Below are 14,838 nucleotides of genomic sequence, written 5' to 3' on the forward strand. Positions count from 1 at the left end.
ATGTTTTTTCTTCGAAAATTATTGAGGAAATTACTCACTTAAAAGAAACATAATTAAAAAAAAATAAAGGTATGGTAAGTAATTTGATGGCCTAAAGCAATGATACTATAGGAAACATTTTAAGTGCACCGGAGAGTACCGGTGCACCAATTATTTTAACCGTTAATTTTAATTAATATATATTATATATATTTTTTATAATTTAGATCAACGGTTAAAATAATTGGAGCGCTGATACTCCCGTTGCACTTAAAATGTTTCCAATACTATAATAGTAGTAGTAGTAGTAAAATTTGAGTGTGAAGTTGAACAACATTATGTAAAACGAAAACTTTAGCCAGGTTTTAAAGAGTTCATCTAAAAATCAAACTTTTCTGACTAGTACTAATTAAATAACTGAGCAAACTTGAATTACACTCTTTGAATCATTGATAGTTTCCTTCAAATATACTCTCACTTTCTAAAAGAAATAAAAATCTGTTCAAAGGGAATATAAACAACAGAGTATGGTGGCACTACTGCACTAGTGCTGCTCCACTTCACAACCCTTCCTTAACTAACTTGGATTGCACTCTTTGAATCCCTTTTTTCTCAAACACTTCTCCTTCAATTTCAACCCTTGTTAGAAAAAAAAAAAGAAAGAAAATGATAATAATTGGTTCAAAACACGGACATTTCGCTGAGTTATCGTGTCCGCGTGTTGGACACATTTCGGATACGACACTCACCGACACTCGTCCGACACGCGTGTCTGCTGTGTCCAACCGTGTCTTAATAAAAAATAAAAAATTCTTCTCCGAACACGTCTGGATACACCTAAATACCATCACGTGTCCGCGTGTCCAGTTTTATTCTTAACATACATTCTTAAAATAAATTTAGATATAGTATATATTATTATTTATTAAAACAAAAAATATTTTAAATACTTGATATAATTAAAACAAGACATTAAAAATAATTAAAGATTTTAATTTATATTTCAATATCAATAAATATCAAAATATCATTATAATTTATCTAAAAACCACTTTATAATTTATATATATACGTGTTCTCGTGTCATGTAAGATTTTAAAATTCGCATGTCGACGTGTCCTGTGTCGTGTCCCGTGTCCATGTCAGTATCCGTACATCATAGTTCAAAACCCAACTAAATTCTGTTGAGTCAACTTGTTAGGCTTTATTTTTAGTCACTATATTAAAATGTTAAGATTGCAACCTCAAGTTGTTGATGAACGTGACTACAATTCAAGACAACTAATTACAATTATCACAAAAAGAATATTATCTTCTCTAAACGGGGATGTAGTAATATTCTTCTTTTATCACGTGTCTAAATGCAAAGTGGGAATCTTTTGTTTGTGTAGGAATTTCTCATCAATTATTATTCTCATATATTTATATAATATTCTAATTAGTATGAAGTGAAAGATATTTAATTATATATCACTATAAAGAGGCAAAACTGCAAAAGGGAACAACAGGTTTAAGTTTTACAAAAGGGAAACTCTCCTAGAAATAGCAATAGCATTGGCATATCCACCAGAAATGAAAGCATGAACTGTAGTGAAGAGTTGCCATGCTCTTCACTTTTCTCAAAATAGATGACGCTTTGACCAGTCGGACCAATGATTCTGGTCCCTGACAGGCCCACTTACTGACCCAATTTCTATCAAAGCCCAGCCCAACAACAACCCTAATTTTCATTATTGTTTGACCATAAATGCTTTCGATGAATCCAAATGATTGAGTCTACATGTTCCAATAAGTATCTCTGGGAGCTCCTCTTGTGTGTTCCCCTGCACAGTTTTCATTTTGTCAAGTGTCTTCTTGTTTGCAAATATATAAATTAAGATAGAAATTTAGGTGCAGTCAATTTTATGTGAAGCTGACTAGGGTATTATCGGTTCGGTTCTTATAGATATACAATCGTTCAGTTTGCTACTTTTACAACAATCGAACCGAACCAAACCGAACTAATAGCGGTTTAGTTCGGTCGGTTTTTTCGATTTTTAATTCATAATGAGTAGAATATGAATCACAATAATTAGAGGTTTAAAATAGTCAATAAACTAAAATAATAAGAGTAAAACATTGAAATGGTTAGGGGGTTGGGGATTTTTGTTGTTAGGTTAAAGGTTAAAATGGTTAAAACATTGAAATGTATGCATATCTTTGGTTCATTTTGGTTCGGTTCGGTTTCTATTGAGTCAACCGAAAACCGAACCGAACCGATCGGTTTTGTAAAAAAAAAAACCAAAAAAACTGATTTTTTCGGTTTTCAAGTCGGTTGTTGTAATTTTTGGTTCGGTTTTGCGGTAATTTTTGGTCCGGTTCAGTAACTTACACCCCTAAAACTGACAACTAAAAGTCGTTAAATAATTTGACAGATTTAACTAAATTGTCATCTAATGACTCTCAACAATTAACTTCACGTGAAGTTAACTGCATCTGAATCTTTACTATAAATTTAAAAGGTCAATATTTTACCTGTATTAAAAATGCCATTTCTATGACCAAATTGTTAAGGTATCCAAGAACAAGGTTTACAACTCCCCTTGCAACTGTTGAAGATCCAACATTGATATCAAGCTGAAAAAAAAAATAATACATCAATAATCAGTAACCATAACACTATTCATCATATGATTACATATTAAAGACTTGGTTACATACCTCTAAATAGTTCTTCCCACGTATATATTTTACTTCTAGCGCTTGCCCCAACAAACATGCTTTCTTTCCAACACTTTGCTTCACTACCCATGATCCCTAAACAAATTAAACCACATGCATGCCAATATTAATATACACATCACTCTGCATTTATATATTTATCAATGATCACTACTACCTACCTTAGAAATGTATGGTATCAACTTAAATCTTGAATTCCTGTAGGCATCATCTCCTTCAACAAAATTATGCAGTAAATAATTGTCTTCCAATGGAGTTCTCATCATGTAATAGAGTGCAGCAGAATACAATGGATTCCCTGGCAACTGAGATTTATACACACATACAATTATTATGATGACATACATTACTTCATGAGTTCTATATTATATGGTTTATATGAGTTAGTTCCTGCTAATTACTTACTTGTATGTTGATAACAAAAAAGAATTCTGAACCACCTGCTGCTGCATATTTTTGAACTATGCTACTAGGCCGACTACTTAGATTATCTTCTCTCACACCGGATCGGAGCCAATCCACGCCGACAAGTTGCATCAAGGAGCCTATTGCCTTGACCTGCAGACGAATGGTTATATCTCTAACACTTTATCGTCCAGCATTGTTGTTGTAATTTGTATAAGCATACCTTTTGATTATCTGTCAAATAAGTTGGGCCGCGAATCAAATACAAAGATGGATCAGATTCAGCCCAACTGCATGGTGAATCACAAGTTAAATCTTTTTGAAGAGTAGTTCCATAAGCTGGCTCATCTGTCTCCAATGCTACCTCTGGTATTTCCATATACCCTTTTTTCTGAACTGCAATAAAACATCAATTATTATGTTATATTGTTTCAGCGAATCATCTAAAAATATGCACGTTTGATATATACTAATTAAAAACCTGCAAGGCCCTGCAGCTTTTTCACCAAACCAGCAGGTGTTGGTAACTTGGGGTGAAATGGAGACTGTACACATCACATAGTTTCAATCCAATCAGAAATAACAGAGAAACACACAAATTTTATCTTCCTATAATAACATTTTACTTCATTTGTGATGGAAATTCACGTGCAGTTGTCTTCATGTGAGTGATCGCCTAATAGGGGTGTTATCGGTTGGGTTTGGTTCAGTTTTGGATAAAAAACCAACCGAACCGAACCGAACCGAACTGAACTAATAGCGGTTTGGTTCAGTCGGTTTTTTCAGTTTTTAATTCCTAATGAGAAAAATATAAATCACAATAATTAGAGGTTCAAAATAGTCAATAAATTGAAATAATAAGAGTAAAACATTGAAATGGTTAGGGATTGAGAATTTTTGTTGTTAGGTTAAAGGTTAAAACATTGAAATGTATGCATATATTCGGTTCGGTTCGGTTTTTATTAAACCAACCGAAAACCGAACCAAACTGATCGGTTTTGTCAGAAAAAACAAAAAAAAAACCGATTTTTTTCGGTTTTTAAGTCGGTTGTTATAGTTTTCGATTCGATTTTGCAGTAGTTTTCTGTTCGGTTCAGTAGCTTACACCCCTATTGCCTAATAAAAAAGGTACAGGTAGGATGGAAAGCAACCTGAGAAGTTTGATTGTCAAATTGCCAGTCATTGTCAAGATGATCTTGGTCAATAGGCTCTGGAACATCAAAGAACTCATCAGCTGACTCATGCAACCCAACCAAACTTGTTCTCCTTGTACCCTCTTTGGGAGCATCATCTTCCACTTCCATAAGGTCCACTACCTTTTTGCTGCTATTATCTCCTGTCTTTACTTCATTATCCTCCTTCTCATTTGCTGGAGTTGCTGGTATCCCTATATCTGCTGCAATATTTTCTACACTTTCTCCCTCCCCTTTTGATTTGAACATCTCTCTCAGTGCTGCAATTCTCTCTAGCATTCTAATGGTCAAGGATCTTGATGCTGTAGGCCTCAGATACAATTTCCATAACTTCCAATCAATTGCAAGCATGTGTTTTACTACTGATTGCTTTCCTTTGTTAACTGGAGTTACTACATATCCTCCACCTAGTAATTCATGCCATCCATTATCAGTAACACACAATAATTAATTAACTAATTAGTTTAATTAAGCATTAAACATCAATTTAAAAGCATACATTACTTTTAAGGGATGCACGGACGAAGTTACTATTTTGTGGACACTTTTTATGATGAACAGAATGGAGCAATATCACTGTTTCACAGCCAAAATTAAATTAAACCCAACTCATGAATAATTAATTAATTAATATCAAAGATAATCATAATGATAATAAGATTACCATATGTGCCATCATCCTCTCTTCTCCAATACCTTCTTAACAGCATATCTCGTGGTTTAATTCCCCTGATTAAAGATGAGACAAGTTAATTAGCTAGAAAAATGAATATGAATACTTAATTTAATTGTTAGAGTAAAGTATCGTTTTTGTCCCTAACGTTTGGGGTAAGTCCTATTTGTATCTCTAACGTTTAAATCGTCCTATTTGTATCCTTAACGTTTATAAAAATGATTCAATGTTATCCTACTATCAATTATATTAACAAATTAGATTATATTTTTCAATTATTTTCACTTAGATGTATTCATTCTCAATTAGGTCTCACTTGGATGTGTTCAATTTTAATATTATACCCACTATTTGTGTTTAGATTCAATTATGTCCCTAGAAAAAGTGAATTATGTAAATGTTGTAGGAATTAGTTTCAACATTTGATGAGCTATTTTTCGGAGTAGATCATCGATTCTATCAAAGACATTTGTATTCTAACTTCAATAAGAGATTTTTAAAACTTAAACTAAAGCGCTCATGATGTGTAATTGACAACAGGATAACATTGAATCACTTTTACAAACGTTAGGGATATAAATAGGACGATTTAAACGTTAGGGACACAAATAGGATTTACCCCAAACGTTAAGAATTGAATTGATTATTACCATGGTAGAAAATCATTATACATCTGAAGGTGAATAATATCACTGTGACCATCAATGTGATCAACCACATTGCCCTGGTATACACAAAAGTCCCATCTGCAAGATTATTGGCATCAGAAAAATCTATAATCTGATTAGTGAACTTGAATCATCATCTAATTAAATTCATCACCATTTGGATAATTAGAAACTTACTCTGATCTTGAAGGACCAAGAGACATAAGAGTGTGGAAAATAGCTTCTGAACTTGCATCAACCACACCCACTCCCATCATTACAGGTATATCACCCCACTGAGGACAAGTACAAAAATCATATCATATCATATCATTTTCTCATCTAAAATTAATCAAACAACATCATATACTACATATATATAAGATCATGCAATGCAACTTACACCTCTACGAGGATTTGCCTCTTTGAACATCCTTAGTCCTACACACAACATATAATAAGCAAAGATTATGATTATGAATGAATATTTAATGATGAGGACAATTAATTAGTACTTATATTACCATTGTAGCAACCAAAAATCTGCCATGGTGAATGATCAATAACATCAGAGGTCATTGCTTCACTGTATATCCATGATTGCCAGTCAAATGAGAATTTCACCCAATCTGGCCTTTTTGAACCGCCCTTTCTATTTTTGATCACATCATAATAATAATTATTACAACAATTTCTATATATATATATATACAGTTATATGCATGCTCATCATGTATAAATAAATCTCATCATGTACCTTAGAGATGATTTTTTTGGCAAAGGAGAAGCCAGCAGATTTGGAGGCTCCTGCAATGCAACCATATAATAATAATAACATACACAATGCAAATAATTCATTATTATTATAATTTGTCTATGGTGAAAGAGATTTAATAAGAAATGGAACCTTCATAGCAGCATCCTGCAATGAACGAATCCATTTTGCAGCTTCTTCTGAACTACTTGCTCCCAACTACAAACAATAATAGCTCAATCAATCATAGTAAAATTTTGATTTATATATATGTATTTAATTTATTGAATAGAACAACCTTAAGCTTATCCCTTTGGTTTGAAGCATTATATACTGTGAAGATGAAGAACACCTGCAGAAATTAAAGCAAATAGCCACTGCTACTTAATTAATTAGTATTAAAAAAATAAGCCAATTTGGATAAGATGTTACAACAAAATTCAAATTCAATTGATTTTTCTTGATAATGTATTACTTTGGGTTACAATAAATGCATGGTTAATTGATGACTTACTTATTAGTTATTAAGGTAGTGTTTGTTTTGAGATACTGAGAAGCATCATGTTTGTTGGTTTAGAGATTGATACTAAAATTTCTGTCTCTATCCTTAAAATTTTAGTATTTCAGTACCTCCAAAAAGTAGGGACATAAGAGACTAAAATTTTTGGAGATGGAGACTGAAACTTTAATAACATTTTATACCTAAAATATCTCCATTTCAATTAATTAATTCCAATTTTACCATTTGTACAAATTAAATTAGAGTTTCATTCTTGTTTCAATTTTTGTCTCCCATTTTGCACCAAACAGAATATTGAGATTTATTTCAATATCTGTCTCTTAGTTTCTGTCTCTCAGTCTCAGTCTTTTCGTTTCTGTCTCTTCCCCAAACACTAGCTAGTGTACCTTTTTGTTGATGCTCTCTCTTCCATTGTCATTAACACGAACGCTGGAGTCTATAATTGCACTTCTATTTGGCTCCTGAAAGTTACTTCTATTTAGTAGTCTCCAATGTCAACTTAATTATATAAATTAATCCAATCATTGTAATAATGGGTTATGCATTTTCATAACACACTACGTGAAATGGTACATTACAAGTTTTAATAGAGTCAAACAAAAAATAAATTTTTTTATACAAAATTAAAAATAAAAATTTAATAAAAAATATAATTATATATTTAAAATATTTGAATACTAAAGAAACTACCAATAAGGAAATAAAGAGTAAAATTGATAAAAAAATAATAAATTTAATTATTTTATAAACGGAAAAGCTACAATTTCTAACTTCTTGTAAACGCACGTTAAGAACGTAAAACTACGTTGGCGTTTAGAAAAAAAAAAAAAAATCCAAACATTAAGAAAAAGCGTTCAATGCACTCAAACGTGCTTCTCTTCTTTCTAACACTAAACCAAACACAGCTATAGAGAGAAACAAATCCATGACATGCAATAATAATAAGAATAATAAGGGTGAGGTTGTTGACCTTGACGACGGAGAGGGGCTGGTTTTTGAAGCTACTAAGAAGATTTTCTTTGAGAATGAAGTATCTCTTACGTGAGACTTGATAGCCAAGCCTATTGTACGTGAAAAGATAGAGCCACCCTTCCATGCCACCATTTTCAATTTGAGCGCCACCACCCATTTTCACTTATTTATTTTTATGGATGGTTATTAGACGAATCCTCAAAAATGAAAATAAAAACCTCCTCCTCCTTTCTTCTTTCGGCCTTCTCGATCTCTTTCGCTGAAAGGGATCAAGAAGACGAAGGAGAAGGAGGAGGCAGTGGCGGCATGAAGGAGAATAATAATAATGTGATTACACGGCGGATCTTGCAACGGGGAATGAGAGATGAAAGAGGCCTATGATCGATGATGATCCTATCCTTTGCATGAGTTAGATGATGAGATTTGAATTGGTTTTAATATTACCTATTTTGTTCCCTCACTTCTCGTTCAAGAACAACAATATTCATGCGTGTTTTACTCATCACACATTATTCTCTTTTCTTTGGTCAACTTTTCTTGCCCCCTCCATCTCCTTCCATATATAATTACCTCTCACTCCAAATTAAATCTCCTACACTTAGTTGGCTGCCTACATTTTAACTTTGATTACGCGTATTCATATTATGATCACAATCATATATATATATATATATATATATATCTTGCCAACATGTCTTCATATACATGAGCAAATAAAAATGAGATGGACTTATTAATTAGGGGTGGCAAAACGGGTCGAGTCCGTCGGACCGATCCGCTAAACCTGCTAAAAAAGGCGGGTCGGATTAGGAATTGGAGTCCGCTAAATTAAAAAACCCGCCAAACCCGCATCGCCAAATTGGCGGGTTTTGGCGGGGCGGGGCGGACCGGTCCGCCGGGCCGAAAATTTTTATTTTTATTTTTTTAATTAAATAAAAGAGTGATTACTATTATAAAATTAATAATTATAGAATTTTTAAACACTTTTTTTTTTCATTTTTTGTTTTTATTCTTTTTTGAGTTATTAACTTTATTTATTTTATTTTACAATTTCGTATATATGCTCAAATTATGTAACTTATTTTTTAAAATAAAGATGATTCTATTGACAAATATTATTTTGAACAATTTTATTGAAGTTAAAAATTAAAAAAAAATAGTAAAAAAATTATATTATAATTTGACTATTTTTTTATTTGTATTTGATTTTTTAATTATTATTTTTTGGTTAATTTTAATAAATTTTATTTTTCAAAAAAAAAAAAGAGTCAAGCGGGCTAGCCCGCCAACCCGCCAATCCGCCATAAAGTGGGACGGGCTAGCATTTTGAACCCATTTTAGTTGGCGGAGCGGGCCGATCCACCCCATTTATATGGCGGGCCTAGGCTGGGCGGGACGGGTTGGGGCGAGTCGGCCCACTTTGCCACCCCTATTATTAATTATAACTAATTCTTTATTAAAAAATATTATGCTTACACTAAAAATACAATAATATTATATGCTCACTAGATGTTATTATTTTGAACTAACATTTGGTTAGCTATAGTTATATTCATATTTACAAGAATTTATAGTTTAGACACATAAACTACATAATTTGTATCTATATTTACTAAAATTTATATAGATGAGTTAATATAATTTACACTTATATTTATTAAAATTTATATAATATATTAATAATTTTATTTATTAAAGATAATTTAATATTTATACTAGCTAAATACTAATAAAAAATATTAAAAATAGCCGATTCTCAATTTTTTAAAATAAATTATTAAATGACAGATTTCGATTCAGTTTTATTGACCAATTTAGTAATTCAATAGCAATTTTTTTTAACACTTTTATGGTGTAAACTGAATTGTTTAAGTTAATTATTTTTTATCCGATCAATCGATTCAATTTGATTTTTAGAATCATGGTTTTGAAACTTACAAATTTAATATCTATGAACTAAAAAAAATACAAAACATGGTCAAGAATATATGATTAGCAATTTAAGGAGAAATTACACACTAATGATTGGATGTGTAATTCTTCTGTTGAAATGTTGGTTAGCAATTTTTTAAACCCTAAAAGAAATCAAATCCAACTGATAACTTAGAAGATATAGACCGTCTATATTATCATAATATTGGTATATTTAACTTGGAAGATAAGAGTTTTGAAGTGGTATTATCAGATGGGAAGAATTTCAAATGTTCCGTCCTTAATTTGTTTATAGAATTCATAAAATAAAAAGCGTCTTTTTACTTATTTACGAAAAATTTTAAGTTAAATTGTGGTAAAAACTCACAGTATAATTGTCGTTATATAAAGTTGCTAATTGAGAATAGTTAGATGATTTAATATGTTTGATTAATAAATTGTTGTCTAATACTGCATTTTATTCTAAGAATAGCATAAAATAAGACACTAAAAATAAAATATAGAAGATAGAGATGCAAAAATTAATATTTTTATATTTTTTTTATAATAAACTAAAACAAATTACAAAAATTCAATTTATTCTATTTTTTTCATTCAAAAAATTTAAAAAAAAATATAATTATAAAAAATTAATAAGCATAATGAAAGAAAAATAAAAAATAAATTATCTTTTATTACTTGTTAGTGTTATTTTTTTATTTTTCTTTTAAGATATATAAATACCAAATACATTGATTTAATGTCTGTAGATACAATATCTCATCTATCAAATACATTTTATGTCTTTATATTCTGTGTCTTAGTGTAGATACAATATCTCATCTATCAAACACATTTTATATCTTTATATTTTGTATCTTAGTATTCTGTGTGCTTGTAAATAAATACAATTTAATATTTTTCAATTATATATTAACTTTACATAAAGGAAATGCATATGAGTATTTACCTTAAATTACACTGTAATTCAGTTTTAACTTGAAAATAAATATTATAAACGTTATCATAATAATAGTGAATCTTAATGTAACCTTCTCATTGCTTAATTAGTATATGACTAGACCTGAAATCCTAATTAAACCAAGTGGTTACTCTTCTCTATAATAAGTTATTATATATGTATAATATAAGTTAGAAGTTCAAAACTATTGGTTCATAGCTTATAACCATAGCCTTCCTCTATTTAAGCGAATATACTTAAATCCCTATAAATTATAATATATACTTAAATAAAAGTTTATAATGGAAATTAAGATAACATGTAGAGAAAGCATTAAACCATCATTACCCACTCTTGAAGAACACAAAAAGCACAAACTATGTTTATTCGATGTGTATCAACTTAACACCTATTTTCCACTAATCCTATTTTACCACAAAGGATCTTCAGACATTTTAACACAATTGAAGAAATCACTATCCGAGGCACTAACAATTTTCTACCCTCTTGCAGGTAGGGGTGTTATCGGTTCGGTTTGGTTCGATTTTAGACCAAAAACCAACCGAACCGATTTATTCGGTTTTTACATAATACCAACTAATTGGTTTGTTGTTTGCGCAACAACCGAACCGAACCAAACCGAACCAAAAGCGATTTGGTTCGGTCGGTTTTTTTTATTTTTAAATTTTAACTAATAGAAAATTAATCTTAGTAAAATGATGTTCAAAACAATTAATAAACTGAAATAATATTACATTACATTCAAATTCAACACAATTTCAACTCATTCCAACAACTAAACATAAAACAAACACATTTGTTAAGTCTAAAATTTCCATTTCAATATATTACTAAACCACTTCTGCGGTTCGGTTCGGTTCGGTTCGATTTCTGCTGAGCCAACCGAAAACCGAACCGAACCGATCGGTTTACTTCGGAAAAAAACCAAAAAAATTGATTTTTTTTTTGTTTTTATTCGGTTGTTGTAAATTTTGGTTCGATTTTGCGGTAAATTTCGGTTTAGTTCGGTAACTTACACCCCTATTTGCAGGTAGAAAGAGTAGTGATGATCCATTTTCAATTAATTGCAATGATGAAGGTGCAATCTACATAGAATCCACAATAGTGAACATCACCATTGAAGAGTTCCTCAACCCACCAAAACTAGAATTGCTTAACGAATTGCTTCCTTGTGAGCCAAACAAGACTCACCCTAACCATGAAGTGTTGCCACAGTTAGTGATCCAAGCCAACACTTTTAAGTGTGGCGGAATAGCTGTTGCAATGTGCAATCTTCACACACTCTTGGATGCTTCTTCTTGCATCACTTTCTTGAAGACTTGGTTTGCCATTTCTAGAGGGTCAACGGAAGAGATATCGTTTCCTGATTTCTCTTCCGCGCCTTCTCTGTTCCCGCCGAGGGTGAACACCTCTGGACTGATGCGTTCGGGGGTGCTCAACCTCGGCAGGAACATAGAAATTGAAACACTCTGCACCACAAGAAGATTCTTGTTTGATTTCAAAGCCATGAATGAGCTCATATCCAAGGCTGCATTAGGAAATAATGGAAGAATGATGAACACAAACCCTACAAGGTACCAAGCAGTGTCATCATTCATATGCAAACACATGATTATGTCATGCACGAAAGAAGAACAAGACAAGAATAGGCCAGTGGTAGTGCTGCATGTTGTGGACATGAGGAGAAGAATGGGAGAACCGTTCACACAAAACTCCATTGGGAACTTGCTGTGGCCAGCAGTGATGCTATGTGAGAATGTGAAGAAGGACACTGAGATAAGTGAATTGGTAAAGGTGTCAAAGGGTGGAATTGGGAAAGTGACAAAGGAATTGCTGGTGAGAGTTCAAAAGGATGAAGGGTTTTGGTGGAGTGATGAGTGTGGCAAGTTGATGCTTGAAGAGGTGGTGAACAAAGATCCGGTGTCGTTTTTGTTCACAAGTTGGTGTGATATGGGATTCAAAGAGTTGGATTTTGGGTTGGGAAAACCTTTGTGGTTGGCTCAGAAAGGTGGCAATAGTGAAACAATTCCAAACACAGTGGTTTTCATGGACACAAAGGATGGAATGGAAGCATGGATCTCAATGAGACCCCAACACATTGCTACATTGGAAAATGATGTGGATTTTCTCAAATTTGCTCTGCTTAATCCTTCTGTTTCAATTCTATTAAAGTAACATACATTTATTTATGGTGAAGTTACATTTGTGCTAATGAGATTATAACTATGTAGAGGAAGTTATCAGTATGTATGGTGAAATATATGTGTCTATATCAAGGTTTGGTTTACTCCTATCGTCTCTTTTCTTTCCATCAATTTGAAGCATCTAGAACTGGTACAATTATTCTTTCTGGTATTGCAAATTTGCATTTCGTAACAATAGAAATTGAGTTCTTTTATAAGGACTAATGTATAATAACAATGGAAGCAAATGGCATTAACTGAGACAAGCAAATGGGTGCAATGGACATCATATAGTGGATGGGGTTGCTAGGTGTGATGAAACATGTAAAAGTGGTGTTTTGGTTTAGTTCATGATTTGTTGTGTTTTTGGACTTAATTTTGTAAGTTAAATTTTTTGTGTAATACTCTAATATGGAATTTTTAGATAAAATTTTGGAGGATTTTTTTAAATAAAATAAAAAATATATTATTTTTCATAATAATTTTTTGTTTAATTTTTTGAGATCCACTTTTTTTTTTTTTATGTAATAATAAATTCGCCTAACACATGGGCAAACTTCTAGATTGGAGAGAAAGTTTGTTTAAAAGCGGCAAACTTTATAAAAAGAAAAAGTATAGCGTTTAGGATTTAGGGTTCAGCATATATTATCTGCTAACTTATTACTAACAATAATTAATTATTATATTTTAAATACATATATAAAAAGATACATTTAAAAAATATATTTATAAAGACATTTTTATTAAACACAACTATAAAAAAAAATATTTTTATTAGACACGTCTACAAAGACACTTCCATTAAACACAGTTATAAATAAGAGTTGGTAGAAATTGGCAGAAATATTGTTGGTAACGTAGCGAAATTGTTATAAAAAAACAATAAATTTATCCACTAAAGAGTAAATTCGCTTAACAATAAATTATTGATTCGGGTGGGTTTCGTGAAAAATAGATTAAGTGAAAAAATAATAGTTAAGGTGAGAGATTAGGGGTAAGTAAACTTGTGAGGAAGACACTTCTGTTAATGGCAAATAAACAATACAAGAACTAATAGTGAAGAAGAGATGTGGAGAACAAGTGTTGAGACCTCCACTAATGTCACAAGAGGATGAATGAGCTTTATTTAAAGTGGACAGGAATGGTTTACAGAGAAGAGAAGCTCTCAGAAGAGGATGAAGGTGAAGGTGAAAGTAAAGGATGAAAAGGGTTTCAGGGTCTGTGAAGTGAAGAGTGAGAGTGAAGGATGAAGGATGAAAAGTGAAGTAAAAGATGATTTGCAGAGATGGCTTGAGGTCCTTTTTATAGCGTAAAACCATGATGAAGAGGACACCCTTGGCCAATGGTTTTAGTCTGACATTTAGTTTACTGCTCTTTCCAAAATATCTTTAGGTATTTGGGATCATCTCAAGTCTTGTCAACTGAAAAGGGTAGAAAGTTGATTCTCATACGTTAAACTAAAGCTCCTGACATGTGATATTAGTGAAGGGGCATCTAGTTTGGTTTTCTTTTAACTAGATGACACCTTTACACTCCAAATCCAACCAATCCACTTCTACCAATATAGTTCTCAGTGAAGAGAAATTCAACTCCTCAAAGTGTTATTTTGGGTTCCATCCTTTTAGCCCAATACCTTTAGGAGGAACTTAACTCTTTTTTGACCATATTTGTAGGTCATTATAAAAATAATTATGTACAAAAAAAGTTTATATTTTTAGTACACAATCAATTATAAAACCTTTAATTTTAAAAAGAATAAACAACATATATAATCTAATTAAATGAATTTTCAGATTATAGAAATCGAATATATGGAGTAAGAAGTTTCTTTTTTACATTTCACACTTTAGCCACTCATAGATTTTCCTAAGATTTCACTCTCATACTTTTAGTTTTAT

At 31.6% G+C, this 14,838-nt stretch overlaps 2 protein-coding genes across 2 annotated transcripts; one reads left to right on the forward strand and one right to left on the reverse strand.

Annotated features, from left to right (window-relative positions):
• Positions 1 to 1,454: 1,454 nt before the first annotated feature.
• LOC107641585 (protein ENHANCED DISEASE RESISTANCE 2-like) lies at positions 1,455 to 8,255 on the reverse strand. Its single transcript, XM_016345069.3, has 19 exons — positions 7,863 to 8,255; positions 7,279 to 7,353; positions 6,671 to 6,724; positions 6,526 to 6,591; positions 6,376 to 6,425; positions 6,143 to 6,270; positions 6,022 to 6,059; positions 5,817 to 5,914; positions 5,622 to 5,717; positions 4,963 to 5,027; positions 4,803 to 4,874; positions 4,257 to 4,705; positions 3,587 to 3,650; positions 3,329 to 3,501; positions 3,106 to 3,258; positions 2,862 to 3,005; positions 2,680 to 2,775; positions 2,494 to 2,595; positions 1,455 to 1,802 (listed from the first exon to the last, which is right to left on the reverse strand). Exons 1-19 carry the CDS (start codon positions 8,019 to 8,021, stop codon positions 1,710 to 1,712), a joined length of 2,175 nt encoding a protein of 724 aa, XP_016200555.1. The 5' UTR covers positions 8,022 to 8,255; the 3' UTR covers positions 1,455 to 1,709.
• A 2,783-nt stretch (positions 8,256 to 11,038) lies between these two features.
• Positions 11,039 to 12,932, forward strand: LOC107641584 (akuammiline synthase 2-like). Its single transcript, XM_016345068.3, has 2 exons — positions 11,039 to 11,249; positions 11,788 to 12,932. The coding sequence occupies exons 1-2, from the start codon at positions 11,039 to 11,041 to the stop codon at positions 12,930 to 12,932; spliced, it is 1,356 nt and encodes a 451-aa protein (XP_016200554.1).
• The last annotated feature ends 1,906 nt before the right edge of the window (positions 12,933 to 14,838 follow it).

This window comes from Arachis ipaensis, chromosome B9 (assembly GCF_059453495.1).
Source record: "Arachis ipaensis isolate K30076 ecotype BB chromosome B9, ASM5945349v1, whole genome shotgun sequence".
In the NCBI taxonomy this organism is placed as follows: Eukaryota; Viridiplantae; Streptophyta; class Magnoliopsida; order Fabales; family Fabaceae; genus Arachis; species Arachis ipaensis.

Bases quoted from the DNA above. Each gene is read 5' to 3' on its own strand.
- LOC107641585 (XM_016345069.3), bottom strand. From the start codon at position 8,021: ATGGGTGGTGGCGCTCAAATTGAAAATGGTGGCATGGAAGGGTGGCTC. The intron at 6,271-6,375 runs GTACATGATGAG...GATCAAAAATAG, and splicing joins CCAAAAAAATCATCTCTAAG to AAAGGGCGGTTCAAAAAGGC. The intron at 6,060-6,142 runs GTAATATAAGTA...TGTTGTGTGTAG, and splicing joins GATTTTTGGTTGCTACAATG to GACTAAGGATGTTCAAAGAG.
- LOC107641584 (XM_016345068.3), top strand. From the start codon at position 11,039: ATGGAAATTAAGATAACATGTAGAGAAAGCATTAAACCATCATTACCC. The intron at 11,250-11,787 runs GTAGGGGTGTTA...CCCTATTTGCAG, and splicing joins AATTTTCTACCCTCTTGCAG to GTAGAAAGAGTAGTGATGAT.